The sequence below is a fragment of the Asterias amurensis genome, chromosome 4 (assembly GCF_032118995.1).
Source record: "Asterias amurensis chromosome 4, ASM3211899v1".
NCBI classification, from domain to species: Eukaryota; Metazoa; Echinodermata; class Asteroidea; order Forcipulatida; family Asteriidae; genus Asterias; species Asterias amurensis.
In genome coordinates, this window is record NC_092651.1 from 4,435,676 (window position 1) to 4,461,206 (window position 25,531).

Consider the following 25,531-nt stretch of genomic DNA (forward strand, 5'->3'; position numbering starts at 1 on the left):
GAGAAAAAAAAATAAAAAGAGTATAGGATGAAGGAAGTGACTTCTTGATAGATCGGGGTTGTTGCCGTTCGATTTCTGGAAGAGGCTCGCTGACGATTAAGCTTTGCTCGGAGAGCATTGGAGTGTCGTGTGTTAGGAACGAAACATGGACTTGAATAGCTCTAAAAAATTCACAGAGTTGAACGAACTTTACCGGGGGAAATCTTCAGTGTTCACAAGAAGATTTCGTGCAAATCTCAAAATACGTTCAAAGGTTAAACATAACAATCTATCCGTAACACGGATATATCTGGTATCGTTTTTGCCTTTGCGAAAGCACGGCTGGCTTGGGCTCGGGTTTATTATGGAAACGTGCGCTTTCGGCAAGGAGTTTACAAACAATAGCTGGAGCCCAAGCCCACAATAAGACGTGTTTTCGAAAACGCCTGAAATACACCTAGCGGCTCGTTTTAGAACAGACTGGTACCCTAACTCTGAATCAAGGTCCATTATGCGTTTGTGTGTGTGGTCAAGGAACCACACAACTTAAGCAATAACAATAAAAACATTTAATCGCAAAAGGTGTATTTCAAATGATAATGACGGGAGAACTAATTCAAACTTTCAGCTGAAAGACCTCACAATATTCATTACAAAAAAGCTGTCATTTTTGTTTCAATCGTAACAGGGTTAACTTTGAAAATCATTCTGTGGTCAGATCATGACAAATTTGAGCCTTTTGCAAAAATAGTTTCATACTGGCTTTATTGCATACAGGAATGTGAAGGCAAATGTCAGAGCATGATATAGGATACCAATCACTATGACAGGATCAAAAAGATCAGACAAATTAAACATTCTTTTCAAAACACTGAATAGAGGCATGAAAGCTACATTTTTATACCATTATGGATATTATTTTAATAACAATCTTCACATTTTAAATGTAGCCGTGTGCATAATCTGAGTTTCCAACCAAAGCAGTATTCCCCATAACATTACAAAAACATCACCATCATAAATTCATACAATTATGACTGAGATAAAATTAATTATTACCGACGGAAAAAATTATACTTCCCAATGATGGTTAATCATTTTGTGTATCTCGGCACGTTGCCCCGTGCTTTAGCATTGTATTTGATGTGGAACTAAATGAAATAGCGTGTGTGTATGACGGGAAAACCGCCGCAATTTAATCTACACATCGCGTGCGTTGTCATGCCCTGCATAGATACAGCAATGAACATCATCGCGCGGGCATCTTTGTGTGAAGATGTGACGTCACGGATGTTTCCTTTGTGTGAATACTTCCGCACTTCCCGACTTCCTTCCCGACTTCCTTTCCCACTACCCGACTTCCTTCCTGTTTTCCTTGACGACTTCCTGACCCCATTCCTGAGTAAATTTTGACTCAATTGGTCATCGAAGTTGCAAGAGAATAACTAAAGTAAAAACACCCTTGTTGCACAAATAATTGTGTGCCCTTTCAAAATGCCGAAAATAGGCTTTTGTCAATATTATTGCAGTATTAGAAATCAAACATTCTAAATCAATTGGCCTGTACGTTTCAGAAGCAACAACGTATATACACTGTTATTTTAAACCCTTACTACTATTTAAATTGAGTAAACATCAATAGTATTGCAGTATTAGCGGTCAATAGTAAACAATATTCAATTGCCCTTTAAAAAAGATTAAATCATGACAGTCAAAACCCAACCAAAATTGGCCAGAATGGGAAGATTAAAAATAGCGCAAATTAATATTATTTGCTTTTCAGTAGCAACAACATATACAAAATTATGTAAATTGAGTCAACATTTGTCAATATTTTTCCAGTATTAGCGGTCAAATATTCAATTGCCCTATAATTTTTTTAATTCCGGACTGTCAAAACCCAATCAAAATTGGCCAGAATGGGCAGATTAAAGAACGCGCGGATTAAGCCGTTGCTTATTTACACTACTAATGATTGCGGTAGAGTCTCTGTGACCGCGGGGTATGTGGTTTTTTCTTCGAGAGACCTGGCCCGATGTGTGTTGTTGGACAGAATGAGCAGGCCGGTGTATTATTGTAATCACTAATCAGTCTAATTAAGGGATAGACAGCCACGGTCACTCAAGGTAGCTAGGCCGTGGTTTGGCTCTAACGTTCCCGTGTGACACTGTGGTTGGACTGACATGAAGGTAGACATAGGGACAGCGTCAGGCCTAATGGAGATGATCAGGGCGCAATCTCATACAGCTGCTTAAGCAAAAAAATTGCTTAAGCACGAAAATAGCTCGCTTATTTTTCACAAGTTCCTGGCACAAATTTCATGCCATGTACATTGCTTGTGATTGGTATTTAGCTGTTGTTAACTTAGCATAACAACTGAGTGGAGTCTTGGCCGGTAATCTGATTTTACTAAGCAGGGAAAATACTGCTTGACAAAGTTTCTTTGCTAAGCAAAAATTGGGTGAGGCATCATTCAAAACATAGAGCAAGGACTCTGCTCTTATGCAACGTCAAAACAACAATGTTATGATAAGCAATACTCTGTTGTGTGCTAAGCAAATTGTTGTGCTTATTTGTAGGTTCTGTGAATTGAGCCCAGGGACCGTGTTTCACAGAGCTGGTTAAAGCACTCAAAGAAGCTAAGCAAAGGAATTTTATGCTAACCAGAGTAAGAGAAAAAGCCATGATTTAATATTTTACGCAATTTTGTAAGTGTTCTTCAGAAATCTCGAAGCTGTGGACGCTAACTTCAACAGCCAAGAAACCAAAGTACAAAAACGTATTGTCCATTCAGAAGTACAAGTATTTTCTTTTAAAGATTTGCTTACAATAATTTCGATAGGCATGTTTACATTTATGTTTGTATGTGACCTAATACCATATATTTATCGTTGACAGGGGTATGTTTTACACTTCTTAAGATGACAGTTTTTATACTTTTGTATAACCTTGACAGCCCCTGTCCAACTTGTGGTCCTTGTGTATACAAGCCTAAAGATTGAAAATAAATAACACTAATAAACAATTAAATTTAAGTGTCACTCTGAAAATTCAACGCATCATTCAGATCAAACAGATACCTCTACAAAACCTGTCATCTAAGATACTTTTGTCTAACCTCGACAGCCCAGTCCAACTTGTAATCATTGTGTATGATGCAGAAAGATTCCAAATAAATAGAAATAATACATTTAATTTAGTCTCTCCGAAAATTCAACGCACCATTCAGATCAAACAGATACCTTCAGAAAACCTGTTCAGGACAGACCCGCGATACTAAATTTCAATTAATCAGACTGATGAAATTGCCCAAGTCTCTTGATATTTTTGTTTATTTAATTGAAAGACCCTGGTCCGGACGACCGGTGGTCTTCAGACCGGGGTAAGGCAGCGACAGATTGCGAATAAAAAGACGGCCTTTTGACTTCAGGTTTTCGATGGGAATTGTTTTTCTGACCCCTGTTTGTAGACAGAGGGGTGTGGTTTCAGAAGGGGGTGACACTTCTGCGATTGCATGGAAATCAATAAAATCATAGACTTTGATTTTATACTGATTTGGCTGGCCCTGCACAGGGGAACCTTCCCTATATACAAACACTTTGTAGGGACTCGTTTTTATTCATGATTCTGAAGTGGGAATTATTAATAAATGAAATGCCTTGATTTCACGTATCAGACATCAATCCCTGCTTGACAATAATGAGCAGGATACCAGTCACAAATTGTACATGCGAAATGGCATTTTAGCTGGTAACCCAATCCTGGTTAGCGCAGTTTTGCTTTGCTTAGCTTATTTGTAGTGCTTGGTTTCAGACTGATTCCAGGGGAAGTCTTCTTAACATTATGTAGGGAACTCGTTTTCATTCATGACTTTGAAACTTGATTTTGTGACTAATGTGAAAAGGTTTGATTTCACGTTCCAGACGGTCTAAAGAATACAATCACTTTCCCCTCACATGGGGAACAGATTGTGGAGACGGCTCTGTCTGACTTTGGTTTTTTATTATCTTTCCATGGATTTTTTTTCAGTAGTCGACTCGTCTCCCCAGACGAGAGGGGGGACCACTCCTAAAGATAACACGGGTAGTCCCTCTTCCTCCCACTGCCCCTGCAGTCTCTCCGATGCCTAGTTGGTAGGGGTGGATTATACAAATCGATCTGCCCGCGCTATAGTCCCGGTCGCCCTGACAGATGGGTCCTCCGATGCTTCATCAAGACAGCTACGGGTCCTGCTGTATATCATATTGATTTGTTCCCCCGTTGTTAAAATCGACTGGTGGTCTCTAAACGACAAAACACACGGGCTGTTGTGTTAAAGCGGAAACTGTGCTGCGCTGCATTCTGTTGCATTAAGAACTCCCACTCGTGTATACTTTCCTACTACTAGCAGCGTGTTCAAACACTGAGAGAAGTGGGCAAGTTTGCTCTCTGTGGGACCATGAGCGAACAAGTCACAAACAGTGCTTCCTGTTGCTGCTTACACTGTGGGGTGTTACACAGTTGCAAGTCAAGTACCTAGACTTGAACGTAGCACTAGCCGAGTGAAGAGGGTCTGTAGGTAGCAGATGGTGCGTAAGGACCACACCCCTTGCCATACGCATGCTCAGCACATGTTAACTAAACAAAGATGGCTGCCAGAATTGTCAAAAGACATACAAAGTCACAATTCCTTGGGAAATCATTAAAAGTGATTTTTTTTTTCAAAGTTACCCAAGTTTACAAAATCAAAATATCCAAACTCGGATAAAGTATACAGCATGGAATGATGTCTCTTTAGTTCGATGTTATAAAGATCACATTGACAGTATTGTCAAAAGAAAAACGTGCACAAGCACTATTCCTTTCTGAATAAAGAGGAATAATAAGTCATGATGGGAAATCATTAAAAGCGGTTCAAAAATTCCCCTTAGTTTGCTGAAATATTACTCTATTTCATAACAAAATCACAATATCCGAACCAGATAAGGTAATTTAATACAATACAGTATGGAATTGTGTCTCGAGATTATTATCAATGCTATACTGGTAGTTGTAAAGACTCTAAGATCCAAGGAGTTTGTTTGTACCCGACATTATTTCCCATCAATAGCTGATCTTTTTTTCCTTCCCATACTGGTAAACCAATTTTCCCGTTTCCTTGCAGTTCATTAATTACAGAGCACTTGTAGTATTGGTGGGGTTGATTAGTATATTGCCGTGTGCATGTATCGTGCGGTACCGTGCACAATGCACACACCGTCTGATTTAACAAACACAGTTGGAGCAGTCGAGATAAAGAGACGTACAGAAGGACCTACTGGTGGTTCGAAGAAAGACATCTGACCATGGAGCACTCACCAATAACCAAAGAAATGACTAGTTATTACTAACACTGAGTAATCATCAAAATCAAAGCTTCTATTTTGTATTATGCAGAGGACATTTTCATCTCATCTGGTGACCGCACACAGCATCTTTAACATGTCATTGAAAAAGCTTTTGACTTTAAAAGCGTCCACACAAAGGTTATGTTATTCACAGATACAATTCTTGCAGATTTATCTTGTTTTCTGTACCATATCTTGATTCAAAGAGAGTAAAACACACCCATGCTGGCATAGTTGCCTTTAACTCAAATAGATCAGTCTTAGCTAGCTTCAGACTTTAAGCACAGACATACAAAGGTTTTATTATTATTCATTATGAATTATAATTTCACAGATTTATCTTGAATGCTTCTGTACCATCCCTTGATTCAAAGAACGTGAACGCACCAGTGCCAGCAGTTTGGCCTTTCCGACTCCCAGAGAATCAAGTTTAAGAACTATTCAAATCTGAACCAAACAATAATTTAAAACAGAGCTGATCAAACATAAATGGAAACAACAAGTTTTTCAACATTGTGTTTGTATGATCTTGGCTGGAAGAGTGTTAGTGGACTTCCAATACTTATTTGAAATTATAAATTTCCAACATGTATTCATATTTCCATAGGAATACTTGGTTGGTGGAAAATATGAATCAATTGTTCGGACATTTAGTTTGTCAATTACATTACATTGAATAATGAGGTAAAGCGACTTGGACCGGCCATCTTGTCTGTCTATACACAAATGACTCACAACCAAACCGAGGCCAGGATGAAAACAAGGATAGTCTGGAATACTGAGAATGCATCACTGCAATGTGGCACTTGGGGAACAAAGATGAACAAAGATGGATAAACAAAGATGGCGTCAAGATAGTCCTTGGCCACGGAGGTATAAGATTGCGTCAGAGCTAATGCACTATTAACTTGCATACAGGTCGTATGGATGTTTATTTTTTTTTCTATTTTGGAGAATCGCTTCTACGTTTTTTATGGTATGTTTCTTTGCACTACCAATAGGCGATTTCAAAACGACGGTTTTAGACTTACAGGCTCTGTCAGTTATTTAGAAAACATGTGCTTTTTACGTGCTTCAAATAGGCGGACGAAGCCCAGGCCCAAGCCCCCAAACCATGGTTCGAAAACACCCTATAAGACACATAAATGCACTGTACAAAAATGCATTTTTCAGCTATTTCACCAGTTCATGTAAAGGGTTTTCATTGGAATAAATATACATTGGAATAAACTTGAATGAACAGTTTTTATATAACGCAAAATTACAAATGAAGTCTCAAAGCGCTTTTGGGAAGTGAAGAGTGAAAGCGAGGACTGTAGTTGAATACAACAATTTCATAATATACAGAAAGAACTACGAAATGCATACAATGAAAACTACAAGCTATTTCACAAAAAGATGTGTCTTCAAAATAGACTTAAACTGTTCTAGAGAGGAGCTTTCTTTGAGGTATGACTATTTCTACAGTACTGCCTCTAAGTAATTCACACATCTACAAATGATCCATTCACGCGTGCAGCAACGCGACACGCCGTCTTTGATACAAATCAGTGTTTTCAAAATCGGCATTGCCCGAAACATTTCCAAACACACTGCGAAGATTTCCCCCAGGTTCCTCCCATATATTGTGTCTTGCAACGAAGCGGATAAATAGACGGCAAGCAAAGGGGAAATAGGTCGTTCTGAAGGGGGCGACAAGGCCGGTTGAAGGATGGTCGGTGGACACCAGACAGTTGGGTCGGGGAGACACACAACTGTTAGTCTGATGAAGACAAAAAATCATGTTTTTTTGTGTAAATTGTAAAAAAAAACTCAGCCCTCCCGTATGCGTGTAAGTTGTATTGTACAGATCCCTTGGAGGGTTTTCCTGACTACACCCAACAACCACATGCTGAGTTTCATTCACTAGCCGTTGATTGAGCCCAAATCATGGATTGGATTCACAATATACGGACCAGGGCCAATTTCATATTGCTTGACAATTTTCTGCTAAGCAGAAATGAGCAGGATATCAGTCACAAATTGTACTTGTGACATGGTAGTTTGGATGGTAACCTTATCCTGGAAAGGGTAATTTTGTTTATCTAGTTTTTGTGCTTAAGCAGCTCTATGAAATTGGGCCCTTGAAGTAATGGCTCAAGATACAAGCAATCATAACTTATGTTTCTGTAATAATAAAAGCAAGGTTGAGAACAATAAGATGCAAACAACAGATTTAGGTTTCTATTGTGTATTGCAAATCGGGACCGTATTTTTTAGGGAATTGCACTATGGGGTTCTGAGAGTAAACAATTTCATGCATAAACCAGCAGTATTTGAGTAGGACCTTATTCTTTAGACTCGTCAATGTGCTTGACAATGAATGTGTTGTGTATAGCGACAACGTGGTATTATAATGGTTTTCTTCGCCAAGAACTGAACAAAAACTTAAATGAAATCACATTCAATGGCCCTACTAACCTAACCAATCAGTCAACTGGGAGGCTGATGGCAACCCAAGACAATGACTTAGAAACCATTTGAGACTTCTTCATAGTGTAATTTTAGTGTTTTGTGTAGTTGTTTTGGAAATAACCCCAAAATAGGTTCTTGAAGGGAACACGGACCGCGGTTTTGTTTTTCAGCGAGGCCTGTGGAGCCGAACTACCCGAGCGAGCGCCTTCGATCACAGCCCCCGTTGACGGGGCCGAGAATCCCCGGGCTACGGGCAATTTGCTGATAGCTCTCCGCTGCTCGTTGATTTCCCAGGAGCACGGAGTGATCACTCTCAGGGACTGAGTTTTACAAGGGGTTGGATTGTTAGCAGGAGCAATATACTTTACTATGGCTGTAGGGGGGCTCGCCAAAAGATGGCAATTAAATAGTTTTTCCTCGGCTGTCCTTCCTTTTTGTTGTTTCTGTATACACTGCAGTGCGATGAAATAAAGGAACGGGCATTGGAGGGGGTATATCAGGTGACTGGAACTATAGCACCCTGGCGTCTAAGATGCCTCATGCACTGTTTGCAACACATAGGACTCTGACTAAACTATATCAAGAGGCATTATGCATTGAAGTTCTAACCCTTGTATTTCCCTACAATATGCCATTGAATAACATGTACTAGGCCAGCATGAAATCTGTATCATACAAAGAATAGAACAATTTTCTAGGAGTAGGATATTTCAAGCGACTAAGATGATTAAGCTTTTGTACATTTTTTTTTCCATGAGGTCGGATAAAATGTACTTTTGTTGCTCCAAATACAGAGAATTGTATTGTAGATTTCTAAAGAGATTTTTATGTTATGGGGTTCGAATTTCCCAATTCGATTAGAGGAAGGAAGATGTTACATATTAAGAAACATCACCTGCGATGGTGATACTTTGTGGCGACCCCCGAAAACAAAGTAGGCGTATTGGGGACTTTTTCATTCAAGTCGCCCATGCAGTAAAAGCCTCTGTGCTTATTGAATTAAATTGCGGACGAGTTGTTGTTAAGACAAAGTCCAAAGCCTACAGCATGTGGAGGAACAAGGACCGAAACACATGCGATCTTTACGTAGGGACAAAACCCCAAGTCGAAGATGCCTGGGCGCAGATGGGCAATGTATAGATCTATAATGACTAACAAAAGAGATATGGAAAGTGACTTTTAACTGTCGCGAGTTGCAGAGCTTTGTTCTTGCGAGGTGCAATGGCCATTAATGCAATTGTTTGTTTGAGATCGTGTTGGTGGAAGACCACTTAGGGACTGTAAAGGATACTCGAGAAATTTGTAGGAGGAGGAGGAGGGGGGGGGGGGTGTGTGAATACAAGGGGGTGAGAAATGGCACGCTGGTTTTTTACGCGAGTTTGGTGTTACTGTTTCGCGACAAGAAATTATCACTGATAGAAAGAATTGAAAGTGATCCAGAGATGTACACAAAATACTGAAGTCTGGTGAATTGGAATATTCAAGCTGTAATTTAATTGATATACTGATTCAGGTTAGGAATTTTGAGCATAAGAAGTTCAAGATTTCATCTCAGTTTGACCCGAAATACATTTCGTTTTTGCCCATAAAGACGCATTCAGAAAAAAATAACACCTGAGAATTAACACAAGGTTGTCCAATTCAAACTATGATGCATTATAGACTTGAAGAAAGTCAATTAATTCTGGCAGAAGTATTGTCAATAGTTTGTTACTCAAATATCTATGACCAACGGGATGAACTGGTTATAATCTTTGAGATGTATACAAGCTTGTTTGTTATGACGGGGAAGTTGTGTGTACATAGATGTATAGGTCGCGCATAACCGGTACAAAAAAACATGTCCCTTCGCTCTTTTTAAAGGTACTATTTCAATCTGGTGTTATTTTCCTGAGTTCTGAAGAGACACTGTCCCACCGTCTGTCACGTTCTAAACATGAGAGTCTAACCGCTTCTCAAAAAAAAAAAAAAAAAAAAATCAGTGGCACGGGAGTGAGCTAGCGCGGTGCGGCGGGTCCCGCAGGGCCGTGCATCGCGTCGTCTCCCCGGTGTCGTGTTCCCGCCCGTGTCCGGCGCTCATTCGCGCGGAATACTTTTGTAACGGTACACTCGACTGCACCGCAGACAAACTGGTGTTTTATTTAAGCTCGTTGGTTAAAAACGCAGCCCGAGTATTTGGAATAAAACGGTGGGGAGGTATTGGCTTACCGTCCAACAGCCGGCACGGGAATATCGGGAGGCCGGGACAGCTTGAGGTGAAGAAAGTGTATAAAATTAATCGGTGTAATAAACTAATAGCAATTTTTAGATGGGTGTTGAGGTATACAATAGTGTGGGTCTAAAATGAATCGATTGGATAGGATACTGAGTAGAATGATCTCTAAAGCTAATACGGGAACAATGCTTGGGAAGGGTTTGCCAATTCCTACAAAATGTCCATGCATTAAATCCCGCTGCATTATAATTTCTTATTTTGGGGGCCGAGCAGTGTGCTTGTTCGGATCGATGTAACACAACGATGGATATTCACTGCTTGTACAATTATAATTCATTCATTTTCTCTGCTGTGTATTTTAACAACAAGCCCAGTATGCAAATAAGTACTCACTTAGCCTCGGGCATGTTTAGCATATAAGTGATTTTTTCACAACAATCAAGTGAAATTATTTAGAAAACAGTTGTATCTGCCGTTTGTTTTGTGTACTATTTATTTGCATTTAAGGATTTCTCGTACTGTTTACAAATGAAGAAATTAAAACAGCATTTTGTACGACCTCAGTTTATGAAGAAAGAGGACATAACCAAATACACAACATATTTATAATAATTGGAACTTGAGTGACCAAATGAAAATACATAAAGTATGTAAATTGGGCATAACATTTCAAAGCGTATCCATGCCTGTATGTTTAGTGTTTGAAAGAGCATCAATGCATTTTCTCCTCTGTAAAGGGCACCCTATGAACAAACTGTACATTTCTACTGGAGTATTTCAAGGGCACCAAGACAATGAACAGGGGGGGCATGGAGGCAATCGTTGCATCCGTTAAAATATCAAGCCTGCGTATCAGATGGAAATGTGTGAAAATACAAGCCTAAAAACACCAACATTGACGGACAGAGTGAAGGAGCGAACAAGCCCGCACTCGACACCGAACAATCACGCTCAACAGCGGTTTCCGAGTACCTCGGAAATGGTGTCTCTCACCATGTCAAGTGACGGGTAAATATCGCACTACCTCCCCCACGCCTGTCATGACAGTAGCTCGGTGATCGATGGCCAATTGAGCCAACAATGGGCCGTGACGGACTCGATCGGTTCGGGTTAACGAGTTAACCATTACACGTCCAGGGAAAGCCGACGCTCCGCGAGCAATAAGTCAAAAAGGGAAATCAGAAATTAGTTTAAAGAATATTAGGGTGTCTCAAGGGATGGAATCAAGTTGTTGAAAAAAATTAAATACTCGAAACTTACAACACCCAAAGACATATTTATGACAGCTTGTTTTCAAAAGGAAACGATCATATAATGTGATGTTTTCTATTTATAAACCTAAAAATCATGTCTCTATTTACGAGCTGGATGCAGAAGTTACAAAAAGGGCTACAATTTCATCCCATTACACATGTTTAAATGCCATGGTTTAATAATATGATTCCATTGCCATTATGATTTCATATTTTTAAACAATTAAAACAAATATAAGCATAAGGTCTTTCAGAAGTTTATGTTTTTAGTTAAAAATGCTACGACTGTTATTTGAATAAAGTTTAAGGTAAACTTGTACAAAATTACATCACCAAACCATAAGACAGTAAACTAAAACATACATGCCTGTGATTTGTTCATAGAACTCTAGAAAGTTTTGAGTATACAATCCTTACATACATCGGGGTATATGGGTGAAACCAAAATGAGTAAACTAAACAACTTTATAATACCATCAGCCGAGAAATAATTAGCTCACCATTACAAAGTCTGAAACTTAAAATCATCATTTCAAAATGTGCAACTAATTGTAGAAACTGATTTATTAACTTACCTGAAGATGTTGGGATCAAAATTAATCAACCATAAATACAGATAGCTAGAATAGTAGCTTTAGTTAAAGATACGTGAGATATTTCCAAGGAAGAGTGAGAAAGTGTGAAATGCCCGAACAGCCGAACGAGCCAGGCCGACGTGACATGATGCGAGAGCCAAGAAGTTACAAGGTAATAAAGCGGAGCTACGGGCTACCAATTAGTTTACTTTTTCATTTCCCAGCAAATTTCGCCCGTTGAATATCCACAATTAGACAGCAGTGGAGGTAAACTCCTTAATGTCATTTGCAAAACATTCCTTGCCGTTAACGAAATTACCAATAATTCTGAGGAGCAATTGAATAAGCACGCTGGCAAATCACATAATGAACGATCATAAATGACACTAAAGCACTTGGAAAACAAAACCCGCTAAATTGATCAAATTAGAGACCCGTTCTCCGCCGGAAAATGTTCTTATAAAATTTGGCCGGCCGAGGAACCGTGTTGGAGTTACCGAACGGCGATAGATTGCCGCACAGCGACACCAATATAACGCTAATTTCATCAGTATGGGGGGCTACTTCATCGAACACGTTATAAAGCACTCCTGATACAGTTGCAAGTTGTCAGTGAAGTTAAGCTTACCCGCAAGGAAAGGCCACTTTCACACACAAGAAGAAAACCCAAACTTTAACAAGTTTACTTACCTCCGGAATAAGGAGAACATTGTGGTACTTGCTGATGTTCCATCATCGAGGCAAGATTACATGTACCAGCCATTCCTCCTGCACCGCTCCCATAGCTTACAGAGGGGCGTAGACTACTGTAGGGGTACCCTTGACTTGGTTGGGAGCTAACGGCACCAGGAAACTCTCCGTAAGAGGTCTGGATCCCCAGTCCGGTCCCCTCAACCCCACTCAGGCAGGACTCGTACGCATTTTGGCTGAGATAAGAGGAGTAATCCATCCTGCACAGTACTAATATTTCGGATGTTGTGGAGAGTTTTTAAAAACTGAACCCGCGAGGAAGGGGGAAGAGAGTGAAAATGATGGAGTGACTCGCAATGATTTAATAAGATGACGAGAAGAGATGCGTCTTGCTCCTCGCTAGTTGTGACACGTCTGACAAAGAGGTCATGAAGTGAAGAATGTCCGGATGCGTTCTGGCTACTTATGCTTCTAACTTGATAACTTACACCGACGGAATATAACGGGCATGGGTGATGAGTACGTCTTAAGTTTTGGCCGTGTGTGTGAACCGGTGTTCATCAACGAACAACCCACATGGAATGTTATAGTCAGCGTAGAATGAGAAAGCCTGTGCTGGTATCGACTGTTTATGCGATCACTTTAGGGGAAACTTTAGCGTGTACTGCATGCGTTATCTTACCACTGCCTATTCCTCCCTTGCTTCGAGTCTCTATATCGCCCGTACGACTAAGAGCGTTCACAGTGGGCCCTGGCAGCGCATTGAACGCGGTTGAGTAAGTAATCACAATTTAATACACTTAGCAAAATTGCAGGGGCGCGTTTTAATCACGACGGAATCATACACAGTGATTAAGGTATTGCACTTATGTATGGACGTACATCATCGATGGGCCATTGAGTCTGGCATCAAAACTATAACCCGAGTCTTGGACAGTGTGTCGGTGAGGGTTGGACGGTTGGTCACGTGGTGTGGAGGTAGTAGCACAGTGCTATTGTCATGTGAATATGTAGACTAGATACAGGCTATTGACGTGACATGTGTAACGTGATTGGAACCATCCCTCAGGGGAAAGCTTGCATCACCCCCCCCCCCCCCTCTCTGGAATCGAGTATTACGATGGCTGGTAAAATAAAAGAACACATCGTAAAGACAGCTTTGGTAATTGTCAAAGGCCACTATTTTCACTTGGTGTATCTCAACATATGCATAAAATAACAAAACCTGTGAAAATATTGGCTCAATTGGTCATCGAAGTTACAAGAGAATAATGAAGAAGAAGAAAAAAATTGTGTGCTTTCAGATGCCTAAAATAAAAGGCTTCAGTATTTGAGTGAGAAATTACCTCATCTCAAAAACTACATTACTTCAGAGGTAGCCGTTTCTCACAATGTTTTGTACTATCAACAGCTCTCCATTGCTCGTTACCAAGTAAGTCGTTTTACTAACAACTATTCTGAGTAATTACCAATAGTGTCCAGTGCCTTTAAGTCGCCCCTAATGATTTTTAAAACCCTCACAAAACATGTGTTGTGCACAATCAAACACCGGACTCAGCACATCACGAAAACTAATACAAGTTACGGTGTAAATTAATTGATTACTTGTTTTTAAAGAGCATTATTAGTCCACTAGTCGCCAACGTATACGCAAAATGTCATGCAAACAAATATTCAGTACACTTACACCGAAGCTATAACAGAGCAATATGTTAGTATACTAATAATAAATCAATGTATCATAAAAAATATAAAAATAATGTATATGTATGAAGCACAACAATTTTTGGCTCAAACAAATCTCTAAATGAAAAGGCACAGAAAATTATGTTTCATTGATTGCATTTTGTTTGCGAACGTTTTCGCGTTATATTCATACAATAATTTAAAATACAAATAAACGTAACATTTTTTTTGAAAACTAAAAGAAATGTACAGGACTTATCTCTCGTTGAAAAAAGGATTGCAAACTGTCGAAGTGCACAACAATTTTTGGCTCAAACAAATCTCTAAATGAAAAGGCACAGAAAATTATGTTTCATTGATTGCATTTTGTTTGCGAACGTTTTCGCGTTATATTCATACAATAATTTAAAATACAAATAAACGTAACATTTTTTTTGAAAACTAAAAGAAATGTACAGGACTTATCTCTCGTTGAAAAAAGGATTGCAAACTGTCGAAGTGATAATTTCTTGTCTTGTTTTGGATTTTTTTTTTTTAAATTGCTGTCCCTGCCTCCTGTTTTATGGTGTTTTATGGGTGTTGTTTTTGCAAGGTTTGGGATTTAATGTTTGTGTGATTTTAAAAGCGTTTGAGTGCAATCTCCTTTTTAAAATTATGTTATCGTTGTCAAGGGTCTGGTAACAAACGTCTCAAGGTGTCAGTTGTTATACTTTTGTATAAGGTTGACAGCCCCTGTCCAACTTGTAATTCATCGTGTATTTATGTCTAAAGATTTAAACAAATAAACAAAATAAATAAATAATATGGTCACCCTAAAGCATGCTGTCCTTTAATGGGTTAATGGAGGTGGTTATAACCAAGAATGCAAAATGTTTTGCAATATACAACACTTTCCCCACTTAAAATTTTAAAAATTCTGAGCTGATTTTGAATTTTAAAGATTAAGTTCTTCCACTCTTGCGATCATGGTACGTACCAACTCGTTGCTACAATTATGCTCATGTAAAATTCTTATAATTTATTTACAACAATGTACAAGGTTCTTGTTTTTAACTCTGCTGTTTGAATTATTTGTCTTTCTTAAATATGACTTTTTCGAATGCAGGGTTGCACCGAGTCTTTCTAGCTTGTTGTCATTTACAATTTTATTTAATATCCTTTTTACAGATTTGAGGCATACATGTTTGTCTACATGTTATATGTGCAACGTGTACACTTTCCCCTTTCTCGTTCTCTTTTGCAATTTATAATTACTTTTTTATTTTTTAATAATTTTGATTTGGGTTAACATGCCTGTGATTTTTCACAGGACTCTGGAAAGTACTGAGTTTACATGTTTTGCTGATGTCTACTTAGATTTTGATATTGTTATCTTGCAAACTGTCATGTAATTTGACCCTTTGGTCACAATGTGATGTTAATAAAATATACCACTGTACGTTTCTAACCCCATTGAGTTTATACTTCGAATTGTCAGTCATTTTCAAAATTAACTCGTGAAATTAACATACAATATTTCTTAAAAAACTGTGTTCCACAATTCCCAATGGTTGCATTTAATTAGACTTCACAACATTTTTGTAATACATCAAGAGCGTATAGTATGCCTTCTTGCAAAAACAATCAAAATTTTAATCAGTTTATCGATTATAACGTCCAAAATATTTTAAAGGGCAAATTTTAAAGCTTTATTTACGCTATTATCTACTGATTCAAGTTACTAAAACTTATAACAAAAACATTTTGTTATACATCATAAACGTCTAGCGTATGCCTTCTTGCAAAAACATTTCGAAATTTTAACCATTTTATCGATTATAATGTTTAAAATGTTTTTAAGGACCAATTTTAAAACTACTTTAATTCAGTTCTTCAAATTACTTCGTTTGACCCCACAAAAAGAGTAGAACGGTTATTCTGGTAAAACAGAAGCCTTAACGTTGTCAATGTATGATGAATTAAAGCACTGTGTCTACGGTATTGAGATTGGCAAGCATTAAGTATTTCCTAGTCATTGTCACAGCAAGAAAACGTGTGTTGATTTTACCCGAGCACGGTGTCATGTTGATACAAACGTACCATGGCGAGTTGCAGAAAATGAAAATAGAAAATTAAAGCGATGAAATGCCACACAGAGAAAAAAGGAGAGGGGAAGTCAAATTGAGTATAGTGCTGCGGTCGGGGAGGGATGGTTTAAAGCCCGAGTTGACTCCGGTGATGATGGTGGAAGGAGAGTGTAGCTTCTTTTCCACCAGATGAGGTCATTAATTACTGCGATGGATTCGCAAACATTGCAGAGTATTTCCCTCCCCTCTCCTCTCCTTCCAATCACGGCGTCAGAGCCTGCGTCTTGGGTACGCTGGAGACGAGACAAGAGGGGACAGCATGGCGCATCAGTGGGCTAGGGGCGCGCTGCGATACACGGCAAGGACGAACCAAGTCAAGGTCAGCTATGATGACGGTCATGATGACATGTTATTTAAAGCTCAATGATTTTGGTTTGACAATAATATATAGTCAATGGTTTGTTCTCCCCTTATGGTGGCCTCGCGACTAAGATACCGGCCGTTTGGCAAAACAAACACTAGATACCAGGGGGAAAAGAGAGAGAAGTGAACAAATATTTAGGCACAAAAATGGTCTGCGTTTTGAACCAAATGAAGGATGAAAATAAAACCACAGTCTGTGATTTATAAGGGGTTATTTATTTACGGTAAAAAGGTAGCTTACGCATCATGGTTCTGGGGCGGCTAGCCTGCATTAAGAAGAACAGACGTTGTTGCATTAAATCAATTAATTAAACAGTTTTTGTTCTTGGTAACCGACTGGGTTGAACGTTGCATTGTCTCAAACAAGAGCATGCCTCACCAGGCAGACATGGGATTAGGTTTTTGGGACATTGATGGGGACTCATTTCCTTACCACACAATCGATCTATATAGCGCACCCGGGACAAAAATGGCCGCACGTTGGTCCGATTTCCCCAAACAGCCTCTCCAAATCACTTCGCCAATTGTATTTACATAGGCCGTGTCGTTTGACAATGCATAAAAAACCTCCTCATCAATTACCCCTAAAACATCCCCCGATTCTTCTTCAAATGTAAACGCATCACAGCAATCTCACAACCCCACAACCCTATAAAGAAAATGAACAGACTAGAGCTGCGTAACGCAAGAAGGAAAACGTGCTAACCAATCTGCCCGTAAGGTATCATGTGAACCAACGCAGGCCTGGCTGTGCATAACATACACTGCATTTTGGCGGGATTTTTTTCTTCTTACCCACGAGTGAGTTAGTCTTTTCAGCGCGGGAAAAGTTTACCAGTCGACGGTATAGGGCGACCGCGGTTTTCCGAACATGGAGACAGGTTTTGCTGTTGACACATTGATACCATTAGATTCATTGACCATCGTTAGGCAAACAGAGAGGCAGTGCATTGAGGGGAGAGATGATATAGAAGGGGAGGGGGGGAGGGGAAATAGAGAGAGAAAAAAGCAGAGGGAAAATAGGGGAGAGTGTACGAGGAAAATGCACTTTCCAAAATAGACAAGCGCTGGAGTAGCGGGGGAAAATACACCAAGTCGCGGTTTGTTGCAGGAGTTGAAATCGACTTGCTACTTTCTGTAATGAAAAACACGTCTTGACGTGTGTGTTTGAAGAAGGGGACATCGCAGAAAGGAAACCTGCAAATTATCTGTCTTTTGACCTTTGCGGGGTATAAACAGGAGAGTTGGCGAGGCATGTGTTAGGGAAACGCCATAGGCCGATGGAGAAAGGTTATCCATGTTTGTGAAATTGTGTGGGCTGAAATCGTCAAGTAACTGTATAATAGTTAAAAGAATACCAAGTCATATTCTTAATGCACTACCAGACATTAATTAAAAAGTTACCAAAAGGATCTGCAAAATATCCTTGATCTCGAAAAAAAAAACCGTTCACCGTTGATAAACATGGTCGCAAAAGGTCATATTTTTCGGTTGAACTATTTCCCTATATCACTTCCTAATTTACATTACAAAAGTGGAAATAGTCCAGCACAGATATCATTATTTAGAATTGCATTATCATAAATACTCATTCCACATAGTCAACAGATAAAGCGCAATGGATGGGATAGCACCAACACTTATTATCCCATTAATAATTTGTTTTATATTTTTATTAAACTGTTATCCTAAATAACAAAACCTTGTTATCTATAGGAATCACAAGAGGGCCGCACATATTGTGCTAATCTGCTTTGCGAAAAGCCATGGCGTCATTTCCGTGTGCGGCTTTGTCCGTAATGTCATGTGCCAATCCAAAAGGGCAAACGACTTGTTTGTTTGTTTGTTTGTTTGTTTGTTTGTTTGAATGATCTTCCCATCAAGGGAACTCGGTTAGCCCCCACAAAGAGATAAACACCAAGCTGGCCCCAGCCAATCTCTCTCATATAAAGGTTAGTTTAACGTCTATGAGAAATTGTGATTCATTAACTAGACGACAATGTTTATTCTAGTCATTGTGAAATCAGCGGTTAGCTGGGGGGGGGATTCGAACCCACAACCTTCGATAAAAAAGAGCCAAACCCAACCTTCGGAAAGAGCCAAAAACTAGAGTTTAATACTTGGCAAGAACATCGCGTCGTTTCTCACGGGGGCTGCTCGGAGAATCTTGTGACAATAAAACAGTTCGTCAAAAGTAAGTATGCTGGTTGCAGCTGAGGTTTAACTACTGCAGAATGTGCACGACAATAAAAGCATTACCAATAGAGCGAACAAAGGGTTGATTACATACCAGGGATCCGAGAAGAAAGAACAAGATGGAAACTGACCAAGGCTGGATGCTTTTCAGACCGGCCTACTGGTAGATTTGTTGCTTCCTATACTCATGTGGCTGTCGATTTTCGGGATCCGTATAGGGTTGGGAAGAACGATGTGTTGTGATCAGGTGCTGGATATTTGGTCTTAGGTTTTCCTCCAAATCGGATTCTCCACCATTTGTGACACTCATTAAATTATGGGTCGATGAGGATTGGGCTTCTTTTATTTTAATATCTGAAAGAATGACGACAACCGAAGTATCTGTTATAGACGGCTGTCTGCATAGGAATTACAATTAATAAATCATATCAAAGTTACTTATTAGTAAATGACTGAACGAGAGCAAATGAATAATCAAAACACTTCCTAAAAGAAAACGACTTAAATGTTTTACGGTTCCCGCCACGGCTTTGTGGGCCGCGCCATCTTGGAATACTATTTACATCGGGAATATTTTAGAAAACGGTAACCAAACTATGAGCATACATGGCAGATTCTAAAGACATTAATATCTCAAACTCATGTCTTATGAACAACAAGCTTAGATAATAAACTTAAACAACTTTAGGATTATACATATATAATACAAAAAGGGGAAATTTACCTGTAAGAATGAAGATAATCGAAGTAGGCCTACATGCTATAGAGCGGTCTTTATAGACATTATGGGAGCACCCGAAAACCTAACGTTGAGGGCGCTCGGTTTACAAAAGAATTAGTTAACGGAAGAAACTAAAGTTGATCACTCAACTCAAAACATTTCCTTTTAAAGGCAGTGGACACTATTGGTAATTGTCAAAGACTAGCCTTCACAGTTGGTGTATCTCAACATATGAATAAAATAACAAACCTGTAAAAAATTGAGCTCAATCGGTCATCGAAGTTGCGAGATAATAATGAAAGAAGAAAACACCCTTGTCATACGAAGTTGTGTGCGTTTAGATGGTTGATTTCGAGACCTCAAGTTCTAAACTTGAGGTCTCGAAATCAAATTCGTGGAAAATTACTTCTTTCTCCAAAACTATGGCACTTCAGAGGGAGCTGTTTCTCACAATGTTTTATACCACAAACCTCTCCCCATTACTTGTCACCAAGAAAGGTTTTATGCAAATAATTATTTTGAGTAATTACCAATAGTGTCCACTGCCTTTAAAAGACATTATCTTTGAATCTTTGTATCTTTTTTATTTATTGCCTTTTCTGTGGTGTGATGTTATTGATCGACTCGTGTTTGTATCTTGCTGTGTTTTGCTTATCTCTTTTAAGCTTAATGTTTATAATATGTAAACAATTCTGTACAGCGTTTTGAGATTTGTTTTATATCAAAAAAAAATTATTATTATTTATTATTATTAAACCAAAACAATAAGGGGCATGTTGTTATACATAAATTGATTCATTACGTCATTAACAACGTGTTAAAAACACAAAGATATAACCGCCCTCTATCGACTATACCTAATAATGCAATGTTTACCTTTGACTAAAACTCCGTTTACATTTCAAGCAGTAACACTTGTAACTGTAACTTTGTTTATTTGTCTTGAAAATTTGCTTGACCGTTATGCATTCAGCAGATTATTTTTCAATACCAGTTTAGTCAAATAATTATAACAATACTAGTAACAATATTACCAGCAAACAACAATATAAAACTATAATGCGAAAACAACCAATTAATTATGCATACTGTATACGCGCTGTGTAGAATTTTATAATTATAATACCGTCAAAGTATAAACTCAGGTGTTTATCTGACATGTGGACATTCTGACTTTGCAATAGAACTGAGTGAATTGCTTTAATTTGACATTTGAGATGTCCACAATGACTGAAATCCACAATTCAAACTTTACGACATGTGCATGACTCGGCCAGAAAGCCAAAATCCGTACCGATAGAAAGAATATGTTAACCGTTCCGTTTTCTAAACACAGAATCTTTATCCAAGCCGTTCCTCTTTGAGTATTCTACGGTTCATCTTCAAAGCATGCTGAGCCAAGTTTGCCAGATTGATGATTAGATCTTGCACACATGAACGCACACTTGACTGGGACGAGTGCTTTTGCGTCAAATCGCCAGCAGGTCGGTTTGGCAGCTGTAGCAACGACTGAGACGGGGGGGAAAGAGAAATTCGCCCCCATCAAACAATCCATGCTCGTCTCGCTGCTGACGCATGGAGACCTCTCGTACCTCTCGAAAAGCCAGATTTTCATGGATGGGGGGAAAAGACCCAAACCTCCGGAGGGTTTTAAGAACAGTGCAGACCACTTTGCAAAGAAGTTAAGACAAACCTTTCTTGGGCTCAAAACTACGAACTAACTTGAATTTGATTTAATGCATTAACCAAGTGCATCGATATCACGTATAATGGTGTATACATTCAATTTCCCAATTTAATACCAATTTATTTGCTGTATACTACAAGGGGCCCGGTTCTGATGTGGAAATATCTCCACCAATTGCCAATTTTGCCAATAAAGATGATAAATTAAATCACTAACAGATGAACTTAAAGGTCAGAGGTTGACCAGCACAAAGTGTTCACAAATGAAAGAAAACACGAAAACGTGTATTTCGCTCAAAGTGCTAGTAACACGACAACCTTAATCTGACGTTGTTTATGAGGAAACTATCCGATGAAAATTAATGTCAATAAGCTATACACGTATGTATTGCCGAGAAATAGCCAGGTGTTTAAGTCACAAATTTAGCAAGTATGTAGTTCATCTTATAAGCGTTTTCTTTAAAACACTTCGTTTGTTTACTTGGGAATGTGTTTTTAATCATTTCTAAAAGAAGTTGTATCCGTGTTTGTCAACAAAAGAGCCGGCATTGCCCTCTCGCGTGTCGTGTTCCCTGCTCCCCTCGCATTGATGGACAACATCAATACACCACCATTAAAGGTACCCACCTATAATCGTTTAACCTGTGTAAATTGATAGACAGAATAAATTGACGATACTTAAGTCAATAACGTTGTAGCCATTACGTCTAATACACTAACGGGTGCTCATTGACAATCAATACATATACAAAAGGCACCAGTCTATTTCTATGTACAGCCCTAATTCGCATTTCGTTCCACACAGCATGAGCAAACCCCTAAATAGTTTGGGGGAAATGGAGGATGGTCAACTTCCAATACTCCACTGATTCTAAAACTGAATCGATAAAAAGTAAATAAGTCTATGTTTATATCGACAAATTACAATGTTTTAAAGGTGAATAAGCCTCAAGTTGTGCACTATTTTTGGAATGTCACTAGTTCTGGTGTGGATGTCAGTAACAATGACCCAAAACTTCAAAACAGGCCTGAACCCCCAAAGAAAAAGAAACATTATCCACTTCCCTCCAAAGTCATTTCTCAAGACTTTTCGCCTTTACCGACCAGCCACCCTCTCCCTGGCACCCATCCATCCAAAAAACCGCCTCCCGCTTTTATTAAGTCAAAGCATCATGTATATTCAATTCGTTATGCACTTCAATCCGTGGTAATCAAACCGCCCCCCTAAAACCCCCCGCCCCAGTCCCTCACCCCCGTCCCCACCGCGGTGACAAAACATCTCTAATATCTATATCTCTACACCCTAAGGCAGGGGGCATAGTTCTTTCTGTTCCTCCTACGCCCAGTATCATCTTCATGTCTTTTTCCTCCTCCTCTTTAGCCACCGAGGGCCGAGTACTTTTCCACCGTGCTGAGCACACCAAAGGAGCTAGTTTGCCTGCTATTGCCCCCATCGGTACATTAAGAGTCTCCTCTTCCCCCTTCTTCCTAGCCTTCTGAGAGCAAGCCACACGCCGCGGGCGGCCAGACCCGGCGTCCCCTCTCTTCACGCTCGATTGACTTCCCAAGCAAAGGCCCATGAATATTTCATGGAGACGAGCCCCATCACACCCCCAGGTGACGAGCGACTGTCAATTCAGGCGAACCCGCAACAAGAATCCACCAACCGTACGATGATGTGACTAATACATTTCCCTTCTTTCCGTTTCTTCTTATTTCCTCTTGTGTGTTTTTTCCTTTCCTTCCTCTCTCCGGGCCGCCGGATGAAAGTCCTTTTGTGAGGGTGAACGGGTGAGAAGAAGATGCTTGCACTCTGGTTTAAAGGGACGCGGTCAGCCAAGCAGTTTCAGCTTTCACCATCTTTGTCTCGCACCCCGTGTGCTGTAACAACAATGAATACCAATATTCCCACTACCAAAATGGGTTCCGACTAGTTTACCCGCCAAGCCTCGTTTTGGTTTACGTTGATTTGAATGGGAAGGAAACATGGCGTGAACGCTGTGTCAAAAGATTCATTCGGGAGCAGAGACGCCGTTTATGGTGGACAAGCCATAATCTCCAGTCTCATTGAGACACACATACAAATTTCAACCAAGACTATAAAAAGCCAACTAATTACTGACAAAAGTTAGAGTCACTGAATACATATTTTAAGACAAAAGACATAAGACACATATTAAGAAACTTTTAATCTCCAAAAAGAAGAAATTGCATTGCAGTGTTATACCAACACCACGATTACTATCAGTTTGAAATGTCACCCTGGACAGCTGACGTTGCCATAGCACAAGACAGAAAAACACGATACAAATGCCTGCTATACATTATACACCAAACATCTCCACGGCTATCGATTTCGAAAAAACAAGTTGCTGCTCGTATTTCTCTTGAAGACGACAGTTCGAAACGTCGAGACCACACCGGCTCTTTTTAGAGCCAACACTCCCACAAAAGAGATTTACACATGGTTGTACCCGCAAGTTTACTATTTATTAACATAGTTGCTTCCTAAGTTGGTGTGTACACACGAATAAAGTGACTTAACTGATACAAGATTTATGAAATACAACAAATGCCTGTGAATCAGGATTTAAATATGTTGTGTACCTATTTGTATTCGAATAATGCAAGGGTTGAAAGAATGACCGGTAAAAACAGCGGATCTCGCATTTCACAAACTTGAATCGATACCACAAGTTCCGACGGGTTATCGGCATATTCGGATAATCTAATTACACATTATGAATAAAATATCAGAATAGAGTATTCGAAATAAGCATTTCTATTAATAAAGGACTCGAGACCGAGGAATTTACTGGCGGAATTTAAGCAGACCAAATAGAGTGAGAGTGGGGTGGGGAGCAATTTTGTTTTATGTACATCAAAACTACCTCCGTCTTAGTGTTTTTCAATGATTTTTTCCTTGTACATCGACTTTAAAAAAAGGGAATCCTTAAAAAACACCAGGAACATTTTGCAGGATGGCAAGACTTATGTACAGAAAGAAATTGTCGGGGAAGGGAAAATCCACTTTACAAAATTCAGCCTAGCCCTTCTGTATGTATTTGGCTGTCATGTGTAGTGTGGATACTCAGGAAGCCGCCGGGCCATTAGAAGTGTTATCTCCCATTCTGCGCGTCTCCTCACGCTTGTTTAATCACTGGAGAACGGCACTTCACTCTAAAGATGTGGGTACCCAAGAGACAAGTGGTTTGTGCGCGGGAATCATGGATACAAGCAGAGAGAGACAGAAGAAGGGAGGAAAAAACCGCGCGAAAGCGAGGAAATGGCGGGAAAGTGAAGTTAAAAAGGCGGGAAAGAAGAAAGGCACGATCATCTTGAAAGTGTCAGGGCCGGTTAGCGGGGGACGTTTTGTGATCGAAATGGGCAGGCGGTGGGTTTTTGTTTCTCACACCCCATGAAGTGTGTGATCTTGAGTCGGGCTATTAAGCACTGATATTCCCCGTCAGTCTGTTTCAAAAGAGATCTAAACCTCTCAACACAAACTGTTTCCTCCTGAGACATAAATTAAGGTCGACATCCATACACGAGTTTGTTTGGATTACAAAGTGTTCATCAACATCTTCAAGATCGTTAACCTTAAATAATGCACCGGAATATCATATCTGACCGCACATCAAGGATGTATACGAGTAAATGGCAAGGGATCACGTACGAACTATGTTAGATAACCGCAAGTTATATTTCGGCCTCTCTCAGTTAAAGGCACGAACACGTTTAGTAATATTATCAAATACCACTTGGAATAGCCCAACATTTGTTCATGCATAAAATAACAAATATGTTAAAATTTAGAATCAAATGGTCATCGAAGTTGCAAGAGAATAGTGAAAGAAAAACAACCTTATTGCACAAATTAATGTATGCTTTCAGATGCCGAAAAAGGTCTTCATGCCTGAAGTCTTTTAATATTTGAGTCAGAAATTACCTCTTCCTCAAAAACTACGTTACTTCATAAAACAACAAATCTGAAAAGAAAAGCATCCTTATTGCACAAATTAATGTGTGCTTTCAGATGCCGAAAAAAGGCTTCATGCCTGAAGTCTTTCAATATTTGAGTCAGAAATTACCTCTTCCTCAAAAACTACGTTACTTCATAAAATAACAAATCTGTTAACATTCGGAATCAAATGATCATCGAAGTTGCAAGAGAATAGTGAAAGAAAAGCATCCTTATTGCACATATTAATGTGTGCTTTC

The 25,531-nt window shown here is 39.4% G+C and overlaps 1 protein-coding gene across 1 annotated transcript in view; it reads right to left on the minus strand.

Moving 5' to 3' along the window:
* Positions 1–19,248, minus strand: part of LOC139936106 (uncharacterized) — a 51,949-nt gene extending 32,701 nt beyond the window's left edge. The window contains exons 1-2 of the mRNA XM_071930828.1: positions 18,998–19,248; positions 12,533–12,837 (exon numbers count right to left, since the gene is read on the minus strand). Of these exons, the coding sequence (XP_071786929.1) occupies positions 12,533–12,791 (259 nt within the window). The 5' untranslated portion in view covers positions 12,792–12,837; positions 18,998–19,248. The remainder of the gene's footprint in view (positions 1–12,532; positions 12,838–18,997) is intronic.
* Between the last annotated feature and the right edge of the window lie 6,283 nt (positions 19,249–25,531).